The 23502-nt window shown below is 48.8% G+C and overlaps 1 protein-coding gene across 1 annotated transcript in view; it reads left to right on the top strand.

The window, feature by feature from the left end:
• LOC144762276 (ATP-binding cassette sub-family C member 10-like) overlaps positions 1–23502 on the top strand; it is a 1522948-nt gene that overhangs the window by 149564 nt on the left and 1349882 nt on the right. Inside the window, exon 3 of the mRNA XM_078647417.1 lies at positions 17450–17646. Coding sequence (XP_078503543.1) covers positions 17486–17646 — 161 coding nt within the window. The 5' untranslated portion in view covers positions 17450–17485. The remainder of the gene's footprint in view (positions 1–17449; positions 17647–23502) is intronic.

The following is a 23502-nucleotide window of genomic DNA, read 5'->3' as shown; positions in this document are numbered from 1 at the left end:
GAGAGACTGTTTTCTGTATGGGAAGATATATCCGGGTCGGTGGCAGTAATTGGGGGAGATTGGAATGACGTAATGGATGTGTGTGTGGATCGCCGGAGGCGCCAAGAGATGACTGGAACTCCTCCCCTTTCCCTTCCACCCACCAGACTGCATGCCATGAGTGAGGGGCTGGGATGGGTGGATGCTTGGCGACATATGCACCCTGCGACCCGTGAATATACCTATGTCTCGGCGGTGCATGGGTCATTCTCGCGCTTAGATTATGTGTTTTTACCTCGTGAATGCCTGAGTAGGGTGAAGAGCGCAGACATCTTGCCGAGAGGATTATCCGACCACTCCCCAGTTTCAGTTAGCGTGGACCTCCTGCGAAAACGGCAGCCATTCAGGTGGAGGATGTCCTCGTGGCATCTGCTACAGCCAGCCTATACTAAACACTTGCGGGAAACCATAGATCACTACTGGCGGGAAAACCTGATAGAGGGGGCTGACGTGGAAGTGGTGTGGGAAGCGATGAAGCCTACCGTACGTGGGGTGGATATCGCATGGTGCTCGGAGGCCCGTAGGCGGCTTCGGGAACAGACTGCGGTGGCGGCTGAGCGAGTGGTGACCCTTGAACGGGAACGCCGCGGGGGTGGCGATGAGGTCGGACTGAGGCTGCTTCTACAAGCACAGCAATCGTACGCGTCCCTCTTGATGGATGAAGCCAGACAGGCGTGGCTGGCCACAAGAAGTAGGGTGTATCAATGGGGGGACAAGTCGTGCTCCATGCTCCATAGATTATGCCAACACAACTTTCAACCCCTCGTGCTGCCGGGCATCACAGACGACAATGGGGAGGTACTGACTGACCCTAACGAGTTGGCAGCGAGCTTCGCCACGTACTTCGAAGCCCAATACGCCTCGTGTGACCAATTGCCTGAGGGCGATTTAGCCCGGTTTTTCGCGGACCTCCCGCCCACTCAGGTGTCAGACGAGGCCAGGAAGGCCTTGGACGCACCCCTCACAGCGGAGGAGCTGGGAGACGCTCTGGGGCAACTCAATGCGGGTAAGGCTCCTGGCCCTAATGGCTACCCGTGTGAATTTTTTAAGAAATTCCACGTACAGCTGGGGCCACACTATCGCCGAGTTCTTGAGGCGGCGAGAACGCGGGGCGCGTTGCCCCCCGATTGGCGCCATGCCGAAATAGTGGTATTTCAGAAGCCTGGTAGACCCCCGGGTAGCCATGACTCATATAGACCTATTTCCCTCATCAATATCGAGGCCAAAATATTGGCCAAGGCCCTAGCAAACCGTCTGGCTCCGTATATTACAGATCTGGTCCACTCGGATCAGGCAGGCTTCATGCCCCACAGGGCGACGCGACATAATATCCGACGGGCACAGGCGGCGATAGACGCTGTTGGAGCCTTGGGGGACCGGGCGGCGTTACTATTGGCCGATATCAACAAAGCTTTCGACTCGGTCAGCTGGTCGTACATTTTTACATTGCTATCGTGGCTCAACCTGGGCCCAGTTTTCCGGTCCTATATCAAACTACTTTATACGGACATCACGGCCTCGGTGCGAGTCGCTGGGGCGGTGTCGGAGACGTTCCACATTGGCCGGGGGACTAGGCAGGGGTGCCCTCTTTCCCCCTATCTATTTGCCTTAGCCATGGAACCCCTAGCTGCCAGAGTCCGTAGTGATGCGTTGATTCGGGGCTTCGAATGGAATGCCACCCTATCGGATAGAATTGCATTGTACGCGGACGATGTCCTCTTCTTCCTCACCAATCTACGGCGCTCCGGCCCACGTGTCCTAGAGGTCATGCAACTGTTTGGGGAAGTTTCAGGTTTATACCTGAATTTACGTAAATCCACCCTATGGGTACTACATGGGGACACGGTGACGGAACCCTGGGCTTCGGAACTGCAAGTGGCCACAGTTGGTATGAAATACCTCGGGGTGTTTCTATCAAACTCGGCGGATACGGCCTGGGAACGTAACCTACTGCCCGTCTGGGAGCGGGTCCAGACGGATGTCAAGACTTGGTCCCGGATGCCCCTATCAATCTTTGGCCGGTCAGCTATCTTTAAGATGGTTGCACTACCGCGCCTACTCTACCAACTACAGAACCATCCGTATCCTATCCCACCCCAATGGTTTCGGCAGGTGAATTCGGTGCTGGGCCGCTTCCTTTGGGCTGGCGGTGCTGCCAGGGTAGCGCTGCGCACTTGTTTCCTGTCCACATATTGTGGGGGCCTAGCCACATCGGATATACAGTCGTACTACCAAGCCGCTCATCTTCTTGTTTTAAATGAATGGTGGTATGGTGACGGTGGAGATCCGGCCTATGCCCTGGAACGTGCATTGATGGGTGATCACTCGCTCCACACCATCCTATACTCATCCCGGCTACGTCGACCACTGCCGAGAGTCACTAAACTTGTATTTGCGATATGGCGACAGGCCCTGCGTCGCGTGGGCTGGTGGGGTCGACTGACCGCGGAAACGCCGTTATGGCGCAACGGGTTACTACCGGAACTATCTAAGCTATCAGGCTTTGATGGCTGGGACTCAATAGGCATTTCGCAGCTCGGCCATGTGATGTCCGGGACGACTCTTAAGTCCTTTCAGGCCCTTCGTACCGAATTTGATATGCACCAATCTCAATTTTTTCGTTATTTACAATTCCGACATGCGCTGACGCCCAGTATAGCCAATCTTGACTCGCTCCCGGAATTCAGCCCGATCGAAGCGAAGGTCTTCATGGGCGATCTTGAGGACAAAAATGTATCACGCATTTACCAAACCATGGTCACGCATTGCTCATCCACTCTTCTTCCGCTGAAGGCGAACTGGGAGGCCGATGTAGGACCATTAGATGAGGATGATTGGCGAGAGGCATTAGAATCCCCGAGGGGGGCGGCTATAGCGATACGGTTTCGCCTCATACAGTTCAAGATTCTACACAGGGCCTACTATACCCGAGAGCGTCTGTGGAGGGCGGGCCTGATTGGGTCCCCGGAATGTCTGAGATGTGGGGCGGAGGTGGGCACGTTGCTCCACACAGTGTGGTCGTGCTCCAAACTAGTTGGCTTCTGGAGGGGTGTATGGGGCTGTCTGTCGGAGGTGCTGGGCTGGACCCTTCCCCGTACCCACCGCCTGGGTCTATTACACATCCTGGAAGGGGTTGGTGGTAATATCTATAAGCGACACCTGCTCCTCCTGGGGCTGGTGGTAGCCAAAAGAGACATGGCCCGAGCATGGAAGGACGTGAGGCCCCCCCCCTGAATGCATGGAAGGCAGGCTTAGACTTTTGTATGGGCCTGGAGAGGCCAATCTTTGAGGCACGAGGATGCCCTCGTAAACATTTCAAAATATGGAAGAGGTGGGCGGACTACAGAGGGTTGACACTGGACCCCCCGGCGGAACCAGTGGAGGACCTGTAGCCCTATATGCTCCTGCGAAACCCATTCCCGCACACACACTTGACACGTCAAAAGCTTCCGTCATCATGGTTCACACACACATGCATGGGGTTAGGGAGGGTTGAGGGAGGGCTCAGGGAGTTGGGTGGGTAGATTATTGAAAAGATGAAGGTGGGGTTAATATTTTCGTGTATCCTTGATTCCATTGATTCCTTGTTTCAACGCTCAGATTTATATTGTGATTGTAATTACAATGCCTGGTGGTATCGTCCTGAATGTGGGATGCCACTTTAATTCATATGCTCATCTTTATCAATAAACTTGTTGTGGAAAAAAAAAACACACAGGGAAGGCAGTTCCATGCTTTCTCATCCACATGCATTCCACTGGCCTGCCCCTCCTCTTCTGGTAACTTCACATGTGGTGTCCTTCCAACTTTCATCCATATCGAAAAACGGCACCAGAGATACCTTAAACAGCCACCCTGAAGTTAATTTAACAAATATTAGCTTGGCTGCACCCAGCCACGAACGCATTGGTCAGTGCACACACCCTCTGTGGCATACATTTCAACCCAGACCAGTTCCTACTGCTGCTGTATAGCCTGGACAGAGAGGTAAAAATTTAATTTCACTGGGGGCGGAGCTAGCTCGGGAGCGGGATGGCCGCCTGAGCCTGGTGCTCCGTCTAGTCATCTAGCTATTCTTCAATTATCCTGCTGCATTGGTGCTTTTGTATCCCCTCTAACCAGCCGTCATTGTGTCTGAAAAGGTGTGGAGCACTCCGAAAGCTCTAAAATCGGAATTGCTGCCTGACGGAAGTGAAAGCTGCAGGGGGAACGCTTGCGCCGACTGGGCCGCAGATCCCCGTACCACAGTGTGAACTTCTGCCGGGGCGCGTCATGCGACGTGCGGCTGGGCCCTGCCTGGGTCGCCGCGGTCAGCGGAGCGTGCCAGAGACTAGATAGCGTGAGATGCTGCCTGCCTTGGCGGTGATCGGAGGGGTACTAAGGGACAGCGGAGCCCTCGTGGGGCTGCCTGGAGGCCGGTGGAGCGATACGAAGGGGCTGCAGAGGCGGCGGAGCACGGTGGGGCCCTGCTGCGTAGGCTTCTCGGCGGAGATGCTGTAGCGCTGCTGAGAGGTGAGAAGGCCATGCTGTTGGAGCGGTTACTCGCAGCTCCTCTCCTACTGTGCTGCGCACCCGGGTGATAGCGGTCGGAGCACACTATTGGGGCCTTACTTCGGTTTGGAGCAGTGGCAGGGGCCCAGAGACCGTCTTGGATCGGCGGAATTGGAGCGGACTACGTGAGGGGGGGCACTAGGCTGTGGCACTCCAGCTGCCACTGGGACTTGGATTCGGTTGGGTCTAGCAGAGAGGTGAAGGACCTGGCCTGGCGAAGAGGCTGGGGTGGAGCTGTTCACAAATTCACCTGGGGTTGGACTTGGCCTTGCCTGCATGGACTGGATTGGGGATTGCGAGGAGCAGCTTGGTGACTTGCTGGCTACAGACGGAAGACAGGCGATGTCACGAAGAATAAGGGCTTTCCGGCGTCCACCGGGAGATTGGCTGTGTGGTTGGTAGGAACTTGATATTTGTGCACGCAGATTACTCCCTGAGCAACTCAGCATTGCACGTGTGTGGTTGGAAGCGGACCAGAGGTGTTGGCGCAGTGACATATAATCCCGCCTTCGGTGCCCCACTTGCTGGATGTCTACTTGTGGATGGTCCAGTTGATCAGAAGATCTTGGCGTCGACACGGGCTTTGCTGTGGATGTACTAAGTGTTTTTGGAGAAAGAAGCAACGAGTGGAGAGTGGATAAAATAGTGGGCTTCCCTGGGAGATCCTGTTTTGGATTCTGACCAGCTTCTGGGTCGTGTAGAGAGTGCGACGGCTGGTGGAAGGTGGCAGAGTGCATTCCTGGTACCATGGGCAAGGGAGATAAGACCCAGACGAAGCTGGCCTTTGACCAGAAGCGATCGAAATCTCGGGGGCGCTAAGGGTTCGGCGACAGCACAAGAATATAAGGATGAAGACATTTGTACTATCTTGAAGTCTATGGACAGTGGCATTACATCCTTGGGCACGAAAATGGATGCCTTAACTTATAGGATGGGTAGAATGGCAGAACGCCTTGATAAACATGCTGAACGTCTGGATATGTCTGAAGGGCGTCTAACGGAAGGTGAGGAGGCTCACATCACGCTAGATGCAGACCATAAACAACTGGGAAAGGTTCTGCGTGTCCCGCAGGACAAGACTGAGGACATTGAGGCACGTTCCCTGTGCTGCAACCTGCGTCTAGTTGGCCTTCCGGAAACGACGGCCACGGGAAACATGGAACAGTTCGTTGAGAAATTGCTGGTGACACTGCTAGGAGATGATGTCTTTTCGGCAATGTTTGTTGTGGAGAGAGCGCACAGGGCCCTGGGGCCACGTCCTCCCCCAGGGGCGGCTCCGCGTCTGATAATAGCAAAGTTACTCAATTATAGGGATCGTGATGCAGCCCTCCGTGTAGCTAGAGAGAAGAAAATATTGCGATATTAGGGGTTTGACCTGTCCCTATATCCTGACTTCACTGCTTGTGTGCAGAAGGCCCGCAGGCACTTTGTTCCACTTAAAAGACAGCTCCGGGATATGGGTGTGGACTATGCCATGCTGTACCCTGCGAAGCTACGTGTGAACCGGCAAGGGAAATCGCATATTTTCACGGACCCTAAGGTTTTGAAGAAAGCCATCAAGAACTGGAAGAAAGATCGGAAGGGCACACCGGAAAGACAGCAGCTGGTGGAGTCGGAGAGGACTGCACTGGATGATCAGGACTGACATGTTTCACTGGTGGCTATTGGGGTAGTGTGAGGTGCCGGGAACTGTGTGATGGGGGTGGCTAATGTCCTTTGATATATGGTACTGTTGTGCATTTTCCTGAGATGTCTGGTTATAATGGGTGGTCTGCAGAGCTTCATTGGGTATGGGCGGGGAAGTAGAGACTAAGGGATTCTGTTGCTGGGTCACATCTGGAAGGGTCATATAACATTGGTGCACATAGAGTGAGGCTGGGGTGGGTGTCACTGGGAACCTTCCCTCATTTAGGAGGATAAGCTGTGTATAGAGACCTGCAATGTGACGTGGGGGCTTTTTCAATTGTTAGTGGGGTGTATGTCGGGTACAGTCCTATGCAGCAAATATGTGCATGATGACGAGCGGGGGCCAGGATTGGCCTTATATACTGTTGTTATTTGTCAAAGTTAGGTGCGAAGGGCTACCTCCGCTCACGTGTGCCTGGCACTGTTGCTGTACTCCTCTTTGAGGGGGTTAAAGGGTGTTAGGAAATGGGGAAACGGGGTCATAGGAATGTCTTTCATGCGGCCATGTTGGGGGAGGTCTGCTGTGGGTGGGGGGTGGCAGGGGGGAGAGGGTGGTTTTTTGTGTGGGGTTCTAATAGCGATTTGCTGTTTGTTAAGCGGATGATGCACTGCGCGATGGTACACAAACATGTTGGCTACACATTATGCACTGATTATGTAGTTAATAGCACGTGATGGGCAGGAGACCCGAGAGTGGGTGGGGGACAAAAGAGTGTTGTCATGGAATGTTAGGGGTCTTAATGATCACCGTAAACTTAGGAAGGTTCTGAATTGCATCAATAGGCAGAATATTGATTTGGCTCTTCTGCAGGAGATTTATTTACCACAAATGAGCCGCATGCTTAGGTCCAGGGGGCTGCAGGGAAATATTGACTCTGCTGGGTTCACCTCACATGCTAGGGGAGTATTGATTTGGGTTAATCCCAGGTCGTCTCTCAAACTTAGCTTACTCCAAGAAGACCTGGGTGGTAGATATGTCATGTCTAGGTGCAGCGGCCGGGGCCTGGACCTTCTCATTATTAATATATACGGGCCCAACTATGACTGTCCGGAACTTTTTGGGGACATTGCTAGAATTGTGGCTCACTATGGGGATTCTAGGATCCTATGGGGGGGACTTTAACTTGGTTAGGGATCCGGCCTTGGCTAGATCGGCGGGCCCGCCCAGAAATCTGGCGGCGACAGCGAGGAAGTAGGAGGAAGTTATGGTATGTCTGAATGTATGTGATGTGTGGAGAGCTAGGAGTGGAGAGAGAGGGGGTTACACATATTACTCGGCGTTTCACAACATACACACACGTATGGATTATTGGTTGGCATCCACTGCGCTGATTACTTTGATACGACATTGTATAGTGCTACCCCGCACTCTATCAGACCATTCGCCATTACTATTGGTCTTGGAGCCACCTAGGAAACGTCTGCCACCATTTACGTGGAGGTTTCCTCCTTATTCATTACTAGATCCAGTGTTTAAGGAGGAGCTGGCTGACGCCATTGAGACTTTCTTTGATACCAATATCGGCTCAGTGGATAGTTTCCAGACTGTCTGGGAAACGTTCAACGTGTATATCAGAGGTGTATCAATGGCTAAGCATTCGGGTGTGCTAAAGGCTATCCGTAGGACTCTGGCTGAAATAGAAGGTAAATTGAAAGAGCTTTAGCGGCAGCGGCTAGCGGGGGGAGATTAGACTATAGATGGAGAGATTAAGGTTCTGCTGAAGGAGTATCATGCTGCGGCCGATAGCGAAGTAAAGCACATGGGCAAATACGCCACGGCACGTTCATACGGAGAGGGGGAGAGGCCGAGATCTGTCCTGGCTCGCCTGATGAGAGCACGGCGTGGTAGGACACAGGTAACGGAAATTAAGGCAGAGAGCGGGGTGCTCTTGACAGAGGAGGCGGAGACCGCTGAGCGCTTCGGGCAGTACTATGTGGATCTGTACAGGTCCCAGTGGTCAGGGACTGAAGAGCAGATGACGGAGTATGCACCCTATAGAGAGGGATCAGATTATTGAGGCTTTGGGTGGCATGAGGGCGGGTAGTGCCCCGGGAATGGACGGATTGATAGTTGCCTTCTACAAGACGTTCTTAGAGCAGTTACTCCCTCACCTTATGGCCTTGTTTGATGACATGTGTGTAACGGGCACCGCGCCCCCATCTATAAGAGAGGTCATGTTGGTGGTCATTCCTAAACCGGGTAAGGCACTGGATGAATGTAGTTTGTTTCACCCACTCTCCCTTCTTAATGTGGACACGAAATTATTCGCTAAAATATTAGCTACTAGACTGGCACTGATGTCTCATATCCTAGTTGCTCCGGAACAGGCGGAATTCATCCCAGCCAGAAACTTAACTTATAATATTTGCACGGTATTTGGCACAATGCAGCATGTTAGCCAGGAAAAAAAAGCATTAGCCATTTTTCTAGACATGGAAAAGGCATTTGATTCGGTGGAGTGGGCGTTTTTAAGGCAGGTGCTAACCAGAATGGGGCTAGGGGAAATATTTTTGCAATTGCTAGGGACTCTATATTATAAACCTACGGCACGTGTTCGAATTGGTGACCTAGTTACTGTCCCCTTTAACATTAATAGAGACACCCAGCAGGGTTGCCCTTTGTCCCCGCTACTTTATGCTCTGGTGGCGGTACCCTTAGCTTGTGCCCTGCGGGAATATCTTGGTAATGAGGGTATTGGCTTTCCAACGTATAGAATAGTTATATCCACCTATGCAGACGACACACTCCTGTATGTGAGAGACCCATAGAATAACTTAGCCTCGGCTATCAGGGAAGTTGTTCGTTTTGGGGCGCTTTCAGAGCTTAAGGTTAATTGGGATAAGTCACTGGTGTTTCCCCTTACGCCAATAATGACTGAATCTGCTATGGAATATCCGTTGCAGTGGACGGAGGACTCTGTGCGTTACCTGGGCATCAGACTACATACTGATTTGGATATCGTGTTCAGAGAAAATTATGGAACAGCCGTATCCCGATTGGAAGATGATGTGGAGCTGTGGAGTCGCCTTCCACTGTCCTTAATGGGGCGCATTTCCATTATGAAGATGGTCGTTTTCCTAGACTCCTATTCCTATTCACGAACATCCCCTTGGTGCTGCCACGCTCTTTCTTTCTTAGGCTTAGGCAATTCATGTTAAAACTGGGCGGGTAAACAAGATTGGATGCAATGGCATGTGTCACGCTTCCGTGCCAGTGGGGGGTCTGGGGGCACTGGACTTCGAATTGTATTATAGGGCGGCTCAGGCTGCCCACCTGCATGCCTGGATACATGGCGGTGCTGACATTCCCTTCCTGCGGATGGAGAGACTTTTTGCTGATCCTATCCCCTTGCCGGCAATAATTATGGAACCAGCCGATCGCAGGACAGGCATAGTGGATTCCTTAAACACTACTAGGCATGCGTGGCACTGGTTCCTGCAGAATTAGGCAGGTGCTTTACTGTACTCTCCTGCTATGCCGATACAATGGATGAGATGGTTGGAACCGTGCACGGAGAAGGGCGTTATACGGGCCCCATGTACACTGAACTTGGTGGTAGCTGGAGACCTCTTCCATGAGGGAATGGTTCGTACTTCAGAGCAAGTTACTGCGGTTGCGGAAGGTGCCACACTCCTGAATAAATTTCAATTTCATAGAGTGAGGGGGCACTCCGGGCTTTGTTGGGTGACGGTATGGAAGAGCCTCCAGAGGTGCTGGAGTTAACTCATGTCATCAAGTGTGAGTCCCCCATAAAATTATTACGGCAATTTATAAGATAGCGATGTCGCACAGGGCGCATAGGTTTACCAAGGCTAGGCTTGCATGGCAGCGTGACCTGAATGTGCAGTTGGATGATGGTAAGTGGTTCTATTGTTGTACCAATACTAGGAAAATATCACTACACGGTAGGCACATGTTGGTCCACTTCAAATATATCAATAGGATTTATTACACCCCCGAAAGGCTATATAGATATGGACTTCGGGAGGATGCTACGTATGAGAAATGTCGCTCTACGCCTGCTGATTTTTTTCACTTGGCATGGCTGTGTCCGGGAGTTCACCAATTTTGGGAAGGAATCTTTGAGGAGTTGGGAAGGGTGGTAGATATGGAACTTGCTCCGCACCCTTTGATGGCTCTTTTGGGGTACACTAATACAGATATATATTGTTAACAGTAGAATCAGTTAAAGTCAAATCACAGATTGTACAGTGTACAAGGTCAATGGGTACATTAACATTATTTATGTCAATGGTAATCATATATCAGTTCAGCTTCCAATTAAACTCAGCGTTAAACAACTATCATCCGAGCTACTCACTGGATTATTACATTCACCTAGTGTGCCCACACAGTACGGATAAACAATAGATCCTCCTACGCAATGATCTAATGTCCCCTTCCGACATTGTTGTGTGGCTTCTACTGTGGGATACAAATCCAATACTGTAACTATGAAACAAATATCTACTAGTAACAGGATAAAATAACCAAAATGGGAAGAAGGGATGTTAGGAGGGAATATTAAGGAGCTGCGTATGCTCCCCTATCTTTGCAGTTGCGTCTCATCTGCATCATTACAATAATGAATTGTGGTACACTACTCCATTGAGCGTAAGTAGCAAGCATAGAATGATACATGATAACAAGTCATTCCACAGCTATTACAAATCCAAATCAATCTGTAACAGGAGCATACGGTGGGTCATCCAAGACTGATGCCACCTGTAATGCCTTTAAGATTGCACCCCAGGCCACTGAGATGGGATATTTACGCAGCCCCAGCGTGTCCTCCCTCAGTAAAGAAACCGCTTCAGCTTTGGCCCAATTTAACATAGAGTTAGTCCATGCCTTAAGAGGGAGGGGGGGTTCAGCTGATTTCCAGCGGCGTGTGATAAGCCTTTTGGCCACTATCCGGCCCCGATCCAGGAATCTAGAGTTCTCCCTTTGGTCCATCTGCCTAGAAAATATACCCATTATGCAGGCCTCCCATGTGGTCGGTAGCGGTCTGTCTGTGCTGATGGTCAGCAAGTTAATTTCACAGTGCCAATAACCCAGCAGTCTGGGACACGACCACGACATCTGTAGTAGATCAGCGTCTACCAGGTTACAACGCGGACAGCATCTGTTCTTGTGAAATATCTGTTAATTTTATGTGGGGTCAAATAAGCTCTGTGGACTATAAAAAATTGAATAAGCCTAAACTTGGTATTTCTGGGGATCTGCCTAGGGCTATCCATCAACCCTTCCCATTCTTTTGGAATGTAGGATCTAGTCATGTCTATCTCCCACTTATTGCGTAGGGGCGTTAATTCAGTGCCAGTAAGTGAGCGGATGGAGTCAGTGAACCATTTTATTAGATGACGTCCCATACCCAATACATGAATATATTGCAGTAAGAGATGTGTTGGGGGTTCCTGTGTGATACTGCCCCATTTACATTTCAAAGTAGCAATCCAGGAGGTGTGATTAAGAAATTGCCATGTGGGGACACCTTCTTCCTCAGTGAAAGATAGGAATGGCCTCAGTTCATCCTCTGCAAATAAGTCTCCTAAAGTATGTATATCCGCATCGCGCCAAGTCTCAATTGACGTCGCGGTAGTTCTGCCTCTCCCTCTTAGCATTCCTAAAATTGGTATTGCTGGCGCTTCAGGTGCGACATGCCTGGTGAGTTACAGGGCTCTGCAAAAATATTTCTGAGCTACCTGTACCAGAAGTGGAAGGGGCGCCCTTGGCCTGGCACACAGATCAGTATTCAGAGAAAGAGTCAGTGGGTTTATTTAAGAGATTCTCCGGTGACCAGGCTGGAGTTCCCTTTTTGCTGAGCGATTCCGCAGTCTCCGCAATCCGCTCTGCCTCACGTTCCGCTGCCTGTCTTTCCTGTCTGATTTGATCTTGTCCCGGTGCTGCTGATAGACCTGGGGCACATCTCCTGGGTCTCCTACGGTGCTGTCGAGGACTGCTCATCACTCACCGTCCAGCGACCAACAGACCCGTAGATCTGGGGCCCGAAAATTGTCCCGTGGTTTCCAGCCAGTCCCATGTGTCTTGCGGGGTGTCAAAAAAGCGTGCTTTTCCGTCCGAGACCACTCAAAGTTTCGCTGGATATATCAATGAGTAGACAATGTTCAGTTGGCAAAGCTTTTGTTTTAAAGGAAGAATGGAACCACGTTGGTGCTGCACCCTAAGTGTATAGTCCGGGAAGAAGAGGAGTTTAACCTTGTCAATCCTGATTTCAGTCAACTTCCTGATTTCACATAGAATAGTGTCTCTATCTTTAAAGTGCAACCATTTAAATATTAGTGGGTGGGCACCTGCTACAGGAGCTGGCTTCCTGCCTGGTATTTGGTGTGCTCTTTCTATAGAGAAAAACTGAGAGAGGGAGGGGGAGGGGGAGGGGAGAATTTCTTCAAACCATCCTTCCAGAAAGCCCACCGCATCTTGACCCTCCATCCCCTCCGGTAACCCGATCAGGCAAACGTTATTTGCCCTTGAGCATCCTTCTGCATCCTCCACTCTATCTTCCAGGAACCAGATGCAAGCTTCGTGTGCATTCTGCTGTTTCTCTAAAAAGTCATTTGCCGGCTTCAGCTCCTGTTCCACTGCATCAACACGATCCCCCAGATTCCCATGGTCTGCGTGCAATATCATGAGGTCTATTGAAACCTTGTCTATTTTAGCCTCCATGGATTCCCTGGTTCGTTCTATGGTGTGTAGTATGGCAACCAGTTGGTCCTCCGGAGGTCCTGCCGCGCAAACTTCTGAGTTTGATCAATATTCCATGAGCTTGCGACTTGCAAGGAAGCTTGCGAGCCAGCCCCTCTAGTGCGACTCATCTACCTGGCCACGATTAGTAATGAGTACCAGGTAAGTGCAGGTGTGGGGGAAAATGCAGAAAGGCCGCAGCAGTTTCAGGTGGAGACTCACTTCCTTTCCACTACATCAACTGGGCGTTGTGTTTCTGTTGTTATAGTGGCAACAGCTGCCGCCTCCTGGTGGTTACCCTCACTCCATGACACCAAACATCTCCACAGTAGGTCCACTGTAATCAAATCAACCACGCCAGTAGAGCTCCAGTCTAGTCAATACTAATCCTGTCCCCAATATGTGCCGTGTCGTAGCGCATTGTATGACCTTAACCAAGGGCCACGATCACCATCCCAGAATGCCAGGTCCCAGCCTCTGCCAGTTCAATAATACATTCGGGATAGGTCTACTACTTGCCCTCACATCCCGTAGTAGTATGCACACTCAGTCACTCCCAGCTACATGAGGCAGACATAATGGTACTGGTAGAACCTTACCAGTTGCTCTGGTGGAGTCCTTGAAGCTTGTGTTTGTAAGCTGGGGTGGGCGTGTAATATAGGTTCCTCCCACCACAGTCAGATGTGGAGACAAGTCTGTGCGCCTCGTTTCAGATACTCCCCAATGGGGCCACTAACCTTGTAGTACTATTTCCGCCCGCACCACCTCTCTGCTCCTGTCCAGGCTGCTCAGGGAGCACCACTTCCACTGCTACCAGCAAACGCCACAATCCTCTACAGAGGACGGCAGGAACACCCAATGCGGCTCAATATCAATGCTCCCACCCGCCCGGTCGATACCTGCACCACAATCAGGCAAGCAGGCAAGCTGACAGCCAATACAGACGCTGGCCCCGTTGTATATACAGGGCCGCAATGCCTGCCCCGCTCCTCCGGGCGGCCTCCTGTCTTCGTGCCGCTTCCCCCCGCTTCGGGGTGCAAAGTTCACAGAGCTGAGCGTCACGCTTGCACTAGGGCAACATCGCCACAGGATCGCACTGCCGTCGCACGGCAACACTGCAGGCAGCGCGGACCACAGCAGAGGTCATCTGCCAATACGCCAGGCCGCGGTCACAAGCGCCCCAGTGGGCCATATGTGAGAGCGAGGATATCCATGTCCGCCCCAGCCGCCAGTGTTGTGCGGGTGCCAGTGCGTCGATCGGCTGCTGGGAACACACAGTTTCCCCCTCCGGTCAGCACCTTGAGTTCTGGTACAGGTACGGAGAAATTACTCGGATAAGGGGATCTGTAAACGGAGCGGAATCACTGCGCGGCCCCCATGTTGCCCCTGCAGGCCACGCCCCCATGGTGTAGTCTGTTGATCAAGATGGGATGGGAGAAGATGTTGAAGGTGGCTGACAGTTCCAAAAGGATGAGGGCTGCTCTTTCGCTGCGATCTAGGGGGGTCTTGATGGATGGTGGCTGCGATCAGGTCTGTCTCGGGCGGTGGTTGGCTCAGAATCTGTATTGAGAGGGGTCCAGGAGCTTGTTGCGTTCCAGGTGTTCAGTGATTTGCTTCTTGATTGCCTTCTCAAGAATTTTCGCCGGAAAGGGAAGCAGGGAGATGGCCCAGTAGTTTTTTGGTTCTGCTGGGTCGGTGGAAAGTTTCTTCAGGAGGGGCTTCTCTACAGCGTGTTTCTAGTGCTGGGGGAAGGAGGATAAGGCGATGGAGGTGTTTAGGTCTTTCTTGAACTTGACGCCAATCGTCTTATTCCCGAGGTTGAAGATGTGGTGGGGAGATGGGTCCATGGATGCTCCCGAGTGTACGGAGTTCATGATGGAGAGTGTGACTTGGGTTGTGAGAGGGTCCCAGTGGGTGAGCAGATGTTCAGGGCTAGTGTTTGTGGGTGTGAGCAGGGTGATACTATCGATGTAAAGTGTTTTGCATCAGTCCTAGGGGAGGTGGGGCCCTTGGAGGTAAGAAACGTTTGAGGACGGAGGACCGATGTGCACCCTTTCAGCCCCCCGCTTCCCAGAGGCATCAAACATTAGGTTGTGTGCCGAACCCCAGGTCCTGGCCTTCCCCTGGGGGTATTTAGAGCAATATGAAATAGCCTACCTACTCTGTTTTTAAAGGTGAAAGGTCAAATCTTTGCTCTGGTATCTCCAATAGGGCCAATTTCAGTGGACTAGTTTTTCTCCTAGTGGTGAGCTTCAGCCACCAAGAGCATTGTCAACAAGCTTTCTGGCCTCAAAAAAGGGTGCACTTTGCAGGTAGTTGTTTTTCTTTGCTCCATGCACCAGCCTTCTCTCCAATCTGGCTTTTGGTGCACCTCTCTGCTGGTGGGGTTAATATGCTCAGCCCCTTCTTTACCTGCTATTAGAACATCTTCCTGCCCTCACTCCCAAGCCCGAGTGCCTCTTGGCTGTCTTGCAGAACACTAGGGGTGGCACTGGAGTCCAGATCTTCACCCAACAGGTCCTCAGGCAGCCTAAGGGGGGAGGGGGCAACACTGGTCCTGGGGAGACTCATCTAGTCCTAGGGGGTCAACAGGAGTCAAAGTCCTTAGCAGGACATCAGATGGCTTCTCCTTCCAGATGTTCATTACTCCATTGTTGTTGCCTTCCAGGGTCTTATTGTCTTGTGCAGGGGTTTATAAGTGAGATGGGAATGTTATTGATGTCCAGCACCCCTCCCAGTCCTAGGATGTTGCATGAGCCCTCCATCCCTGTCCCAACCCTTCTACACAGCATTCTGAAACAATATGGCTCCATCAAATTTTCTCTGGGAAGGGCTCCCCTGAGGGCCTCAGCTCTATCCCTAGCTGGCATCACTGCCAGATGCCTTCCCACCAAAACAAAAGGGTAGCCCGTCCTATGTTGGCTCCAGATGCTGGGCATTTCTTCTTTCTTCAATGAGCCTGGGCTAACTCAGCCCAGGTTGCAGTGTGATAGGTAATTTTCAGAGGCAGATTTCCTCAAGAAAACTTCCTCTCCTTGGAATTGGGCCAGTCACTGCTAATTGCTCCTTTTGTGTGGTTAGGCCTTTGGTTCTACTGCTGGGGAGCATGGGTAATTCACTTGGCCAATAGGTTGGACAGATGTCCAGAATGTGATTATGAGCTGAGCAGAGAAGTAGGACACTTCTTGGCACCCTGTAATATGTATATGTATGTTATTGGAAGCTGCAAAAGCAAACGCTGTGTGCATGTTTTACCCCAGTTTGACATTTTGCTGGACTGTGTAGGCCTACGTGTGGCAAAACACCAGATTACACATATGTGTACATTACAGTGAAAGCACTACAAAATCTCCAGTAAAAACTACTGACCTATGTATGAATGCCCACTAATCTTATAAGGCCTACCTCATGTCAGGACTTAACCTTGCAAAATTCACTCAAGTGCACACATGTTAACGTGTAGCCAGCCCAGTGCCCCTTATTTTAGCTGTGCCACAGCAGCTTGATGGTAAACACGCTTAGTCGCGTAACAATGAATTTACAGTGGGTTAGATTCTGATGGTGAGACTCGGCCACAGAAAAGGTCCAAAAACTGCGTGATCAAAATAAAAAAAATCCAGGGGAATTAAATGGGTGGAACCCATTTGATTCAGTAGGTTAGCAAATGTTGCGCCTGGTCCATGTTGAGTAATTATTCAATGCCCACTTTGGCTACTTAAGCCCCAAAAACCAAAATCTGACATTCTTAATTCAAGCTTCAACAATTGCTTCAACAGAATAGAGTCCATCATTGATCCATGAATCATACTCTTGAGAGGTGCACCAGTTGTCAAAACACCTTTCATTGTTATCCTTAAGATCCTTCCTCATTCCTCTCAACTCAACTTTATCTAGAGAGTGGCACTAAGTTACGAATCATCTTCACTGTCCCACCAAGGAAATTGGCTCATTATGTGTGGCCCGGTAATACCAGTGGGGTTATTAGTTCCCAGTTCTGTCTGATAAGAGAACAGAGCAGTAGGGCAGCTTTTCACATGGACACTTTGTCTGCTGGCTGCTGGCAAAGTGTCTGTGTTAAAATCTACCTGCAAATGGGCGAATTGTGGGAATCGGAACAGAAACAGAGATTATTTCATGTTATTCCCTATGTCCCATAATCAGCAGTAATAGTGGAGATGACAAACCATCTGTCCACTGGAAGGACACTGTGGTATTAGAAGTTTATTGTCATTATGCCAGTGTCTTTTATCAACACTTTGGGCCAGATTTCACTGCAGCATCACATGTACATGGTCTCACAATGCTCTAACTTAATTTGCAAACAAGAATGTGTTACTGTGAGCAGTTGAAGGTGTCCTGCTCTCCTGGTTCTAGTATATGTCCCACCAAACCAATTTCCAATTTAATACGATATACTTAATTGCTGTGCCAGTATTGTGATTCCTTTTTGTGTGTGTTTTGTTTCAGAAGTTGCTCTGGTATTTGATTCTTTGGTGACTGAAGATGGATCGGATGCTGCCTGACCTCTGTGGGTCCAGCCCCTCAAACCCACTTCCAATCTGGGAGCATGGGAGCATTGGGCACTGCTTCAACCTGCTAGTCCTGAATGCCCTTCCACACCTTCTGCTAGCTTTAACTAGTGTCTGCTATCTGGGCACTCCCAGGTAGGTATACACCCTCTAAAATGGCAACCTTGCTATGCCCCTTCTACACTCTTCACACCCACATCCAACTGACCGCGGTTTCAAAGGTTAACACTGTAATTGATACTGGATTCTGTTACTTTCATTCTAACTGACTTATTGCCACTTCAGGTTCTTAGAAGATTTCTCTTTAATAGACAGACCGTGGCTAGAAGGACTCTATAGGCTTCTACCTCTTGGTATACTTCAGCACCAAAGCAGCAGTACCACCTTGTCTGCCCTGCCTTGCTGAGTCTGCTTCTCTAGCCCCTGTGCCATACTACTGCATGGAAGTGGGATATTGCCGGACCAATGTTAAGATGCCTCGTGGGAACATGGGAGGGCGGGGCTGAATGACATCAAGCTTACCGGATAGGTGAGTCGGCAGGCCGGAGGGGGTGTTGATCGTGAGGAGAGGTGACTGTGGGCTGTAGAACAGTTTCAGTGAAAAACAAACAAGCAGGTGAATGAGGGGGCAGGATTAAGAAGCAAAGTGGAACAGGCTGTCACAGGGTATTCACTGGAAAAAAGAGGAAAACTGGGCAAGCGAAAGTGGAAATGTCAAACACAAGCTCTCCCATGCTCTCCTGAGCAGGCCACAGGCCTAGCTCTCCCATGCTGCTGCACTGCCCTGCTTCCTCCTCATTGTTCTGAGTGCTATCTTCAGCTTTTACCTTGTTTTGTTTTTACCTTACTTTTTCTCCTTCCTTCCCCCATTTTCTGTGTGCTTTTTCTGCTTTTGCCTTATTTTTGATTGCCTTTCCTCTTCTTAATAAACTGCTTCCTCCTGCTGTCACTTTCGCGCACGTCTCTCTCCAGCTCAAAGCGTCTTCCCCGTCGGGGGTGGTTCCCCTCCCTCTGCTCAGTGTCTGGACTCTGAGCGTCCTCGGCCTCCCACCTTCCAGCCGTGTGCACTGAGCTGCGAAGAAAGCGCCTCAGGCTACAAGCCGTCTGCAGCCACACAGCATTATTCATTGTTATGTAATCTTATGTAAACATTGTTCCCAATGTTCACTTTTCATATAGTTTTACAGTCTGCCTTTATCCAACTCTTTTATCTATTGAGTACGATTTTCACAGCTTAGCCCTATATTTTTTTACTGTAATCAAACCCGGCCGTGTAGGAAAACATATGCAGAATCTTTATCTACAAAGCCGAGCTTTTCCAGATATTGCGTTGAAGAATCTGTGAAGTATATATATATATATATATATATATATATATATATATATTCGCTGAAAAAAACATAGGTTTCAGGAGTTATATAGTTAGGAATTAGCTTTTAAAAAACCTTTGAAATTCACTCAAAAAACTATAAGTTTTAGTGGTGTTATAGTTAGCTGGACATTTTACTCGTACAAAACCATTGAAATTGCTCCTATATAGTTAGTTGTACTAACTATATTTCGCGCACCCCCAGCTAACTATAACACCACTAAAACTTATAGTTTTTTGAGTGAATTTCAAAGGTTTTTTAAAAGCTAATTCCTAACTATATAACTCCTGAAACCTATGTTTTTTCAGTGAATTTCAAAGGTTTTTTAAATGCTAATTCCTAACTATATAAGGCCTGAAACCTATGGTTTTTTCAGTGAATTTGCAAGGTTTTTTAAATGCTAATTCCTAACTATATAAGGCCTGAAACCTATGGTTTTTTCAGTGAATTTCAAAGGTTTTATAAATGCTAATTCCTAACTATATAAGGCCTGAAACCTATGTTTTTTTCAGTGAATTTGCAAGGTTTTTTTAAATGCTAATTCCTAACTATATAAGGCCTGAAACCTATGGTTTTTTCAGTGAATTTCAAAGGTTTTTTAAATGCTAATTCCTAACTATATAAGGCCTGAAACCTATGGTTATTTCAGTGAATTCCCAAGGTTTTTTAAATGCTAATTCCTAACTATATAAGGCCTGAAACCTATGGTTTTTTCATTGAATTCGCAAGGTTTTTTAAATGCTAATTCTATTAGCGGATAACGTTTTTATATATTAAAACGTTTTTTAAATCTCAAATGCCTGCTTTGCTAACAGAGTTTTTAAGCACAGGCTCTTTTGTCTCTGGTGACCATCTTGGGAGACTGCATATCAGAATTTTTTTAATGAAATATAAGAGGATTTGAGAAGTCACTCAAAATGTGCCCTAATTTTTCTTTCTTCAGCACTAATCATAATTTCTATGGCAAAATGAACCCCCTCATTTTGTTCCTTTGCAAATTAAATGTTTTAAGTGTTAACACTTTATTCCAATCAAGATGACTTCAGGTGTGCCATACTTTTGTCATAAGTAAGACTGTTAGCGCTCTAGTTGTTCTTTAGAACACTCTGGGACATTCTGTCATTGGGCTATAGTTGGGCTACATCTGGCTGATATTTGGGCTACATTTGTTTTTTTTGTCTCTGGTGGCCATCTTTGGGCTACATTGGGCTACATTGGGCTACATTTGGGCTCTAACATATATATAGCCCAATGTAGCCCAATATATATTTTTTCAAAGTTAATTTTCGTAAAAACCACTGGAGCACATATCTTGAGACATAGCAAAGGCACATCGGGCTACCAGTCCCTACAATTTTGCCAAGTTTGGTGGAAAACCATTCAGCCGTTCGGGCTAAAAGTGAGTCCAACCGCCCTATGGAAATTAACATGGGGAAAACACGTTTTGGGACCCCCCTTTTATCTCGGCCCCTGCTTTACGAATCCCCCCCCCAAACTTTCAGGGAAGGACCGGAGCGCCGCGAGGCAAAGTTAAGGAAAATTTCAGGAAGATTCCTCAACCGGCGCCAAAGTTATTCCCAATAGAATGTTGCGATTTCACTATGGAAAACAATCCTAACTATATATACCTACTGGCTATCGCCAGTAGGTTATATATATATATATATATATATATATATATATATATATATATATATATATATATAACCGAGCAGCCTCTGTTCCCCCCGCCCCCTCATTACTGTTAGCCACATCACCACCCCCATCTTCAGTGTCAAGCACCCGACCCGCACGTTAGATTACGATTTACCAGTTGTTAATGTTATAAAACTGGTCGTGGCAGCGCGTGCACAGTGGAGATTGCATTGGTGCTACCCTAGGTGGAATTTCTTCACCCTTTGCTCCGGATCTCCACAGTTCACCCATAAAAATCATTACTAGTGCAACAGATGAAACAGCACCTGGCTCCATGCGTGCAAGGGGCCCACTGTATAGCAGTGCAGCTATATTTTACTACCTAAGAGGGTGTAAGAGATGCTATTTCCTTGCCTGCATTAGTCCCATGGCACCCTTGCACAAGGTGTTTCTCTTTGGACTTCGGTTATGGTATTTCAGCCTGCTACATAAAAGACGTGGGCATTTGAAATACCGTAGTACAGTGGCTTGTTGGAAGACTTCGCATAGTAAATTACTTTAGAAAAGTTTCAGCATCCACAACACCATATGTGGGCAAAAGAGGCACCCGCAACATGCCACATATGTTACTGCACCAGCAACATGGCTAGGTAAACAACCATCTGCAATGCAATAGGTCTTGCATTTGTTCGTTAAAGCTGTTGGTGTTAAAAATGACAATGTTTTTCACTTTTGCTTTTTCATACCAATGGCAATGGCGCTATGCAAATATAATTACTCAACTACATATATAAAAACAAAAGTAAAAAACATTGTCATTTTCAACGCGAACAGCTCTAAATGTAACAAATGCGAGACCTATTGCATTGCAAATGCTTGTTTTTTAATGCTTTCTCCTTTCTCTACCCCTTTTTTGAGTTAATTCGCCTAATTTTACACAGCTTCCCCTTGTTTTTTCCCTCATTTGCGCTCCCACCTGCTTCCGGTTTCCTTGCCTCCTGCTTAGCCCCACCCTCCGCCTCACAGCACCCTTCCTCCCAGGACCTACTTAATTGAGTCCGTAGTGCGAACCAATTAAGCAGGCCAAAGGCCCAGCTCTTCTGTGCTGCTGCACCACCCTGCTTTTTCCCCGTTTTCCTGAGCGTTTTCTGCTGATTTTCCCTTGTTTTTTTCTGCTTTCTCCTTCATTTCCATCAGTTTGTCTGAGTGCTTTCCCTGCTTTTGCCTCGTTTCTACTGCTTTCTTGATCCCCCCCTCCCATTTATCTGAGTGCATTTCCTGCTTTTGCCTAATGTTGTTTACTACTCAACCCACCATTTTTCTGGGTGTTTTTCCTGCTTCTGTCTCGTTTTTGGCTGCTTTCTTCATCCTTGCCCCTCGTTTTTAGGTCGAGCTGGTGTAAGCAGCGCGAAGCTCTGCTGTCCAGCAAAGCCTCTATTGTTAGCGTCTTGCTCTGGAAGTGTGACAAGGGATGGGCACTCGCAGGGCCATCGGCGATTTCAGCATGTGTACGCGCACGTACAGCCATGCGCCGTGCACATCTCCTGTCCCACTTCCTCCAAGCCAGCATGCAGTTTCACTTTTACTTATTTCTTATGAAAAAATTCTCACCCCATCGTTGGAGCGGCCCGCAACGGTGGGGTCCGCTCAGGAAATCAATCTGTACTCTGTGCCTTCATCGGCACAAGCATTAGACTAATGGAGAATCCCCCACTCACCCGGTCTGCGGGGGGAACTCCTCCTCAGCAGCAGCTGGCTGCAGCGCTTTTCAGGAGCACTTCAGCTCCTCTGCCAGCATGATGCGGGGCTCTCCCCTTAGGCATGGGAGCCCCGCAGTTCACTAAATGCCACATGCACTCCAAATACCACTCAGTGCCACATAATTACACTCCACATAATTACACTCTATGAATGCAACACACACTCCACACAATACTGCTCAGTGTCACATAATTATATGCTACATAATTACATTGCACTAAATGCAACATACACTCCAAACAATACCACTCAGTGCCAAATATTTATATGCTGCATAATTACTCTGCTCTCAATGCAACATACACTCCAAATACCACTCAGTGCCACATAATTACCCGCCACAAAATTACACTCTACTGAATACAACAAACACTCCCCATATTACCACTCAGTGCCACATAATTACACGCCGCATAATTAGACTCTTCTCTATGCAATGTAAATACACTCCACATAATACCACTCAGTGCCATATAATTACACACCTCATACTTACACTCTACTAAATGCAACATAAATACACTTTATCTATCTATCTATCGCCCTCACTCTATCTGTCTATCTATTGCACTCACTCTATCTATCGCCCTCCCTCTATCTATCTATCACCCTCACTCTATCTATCGCCCTCACTCTATCTATCGCATCACCACAGCATCACTCAGCACCACTACAGCATCACTCAGGGGCACCACAACATCACTATGCACTACCACAGCATCACTGAACGCCACAGCATCACTCTTCCCCACCACAACATCAATCTGTGCAACCATTCAACAACAACTGGTTCAAATATGTTCTCTCAATGTTTCAAGCTTTATTACAAACTAGCAGCCCGTCCCGACGTTGTCAGGGTATGAAATAGAATGTGTGTAATGTGTGTATTTGGCAAGGGCAATTTATTTTAAAATCTCGCGGTAGACAACATTTTTTGTTTCATTAGAATAGGGACGGAGAAGGCCCAGCTGCAGCCCTGGTTGATGTTAGCAGGCGCGTGTAATTGGTGTAGTGATCCGCCGCCTGAACCCGGCTTCAGCCCTGGTTGATGTTAGCAGGCGCGTGTAATGTCGTTGAATGAGAGAGTTATCAGCCGCGGGTAAATCCGTTTAATGAGAGAGTTGAGTGACAGCGAGTAGGAGAGGCTGCAGTAATTGTCCCCGCAGACACGCTCATTTGCGTGTTCCCCCGCCTGTTTGATGTTAGCAGGCGCGTGTTCCCCCGC

Source organism: Lissotriton helveticus, chromosome 6, assembly GCF_964261635.1.
Source record: "Lissotriton helveticus chromosome 6, aLisHel1.1, whole genome shotgun sequence".
In the NCBI taxonomy this organism is placed as follows: Eukaryota; Metazoa; Chordata; class Amphibia; order Caudata; family Salamandridae; genus Lissotriton; species Lissotriton helveticus.
Note: the sequence above shows the minus strand (reverse complement) of the source record. Positions and strands in the feature narration are given on the sequence as shown.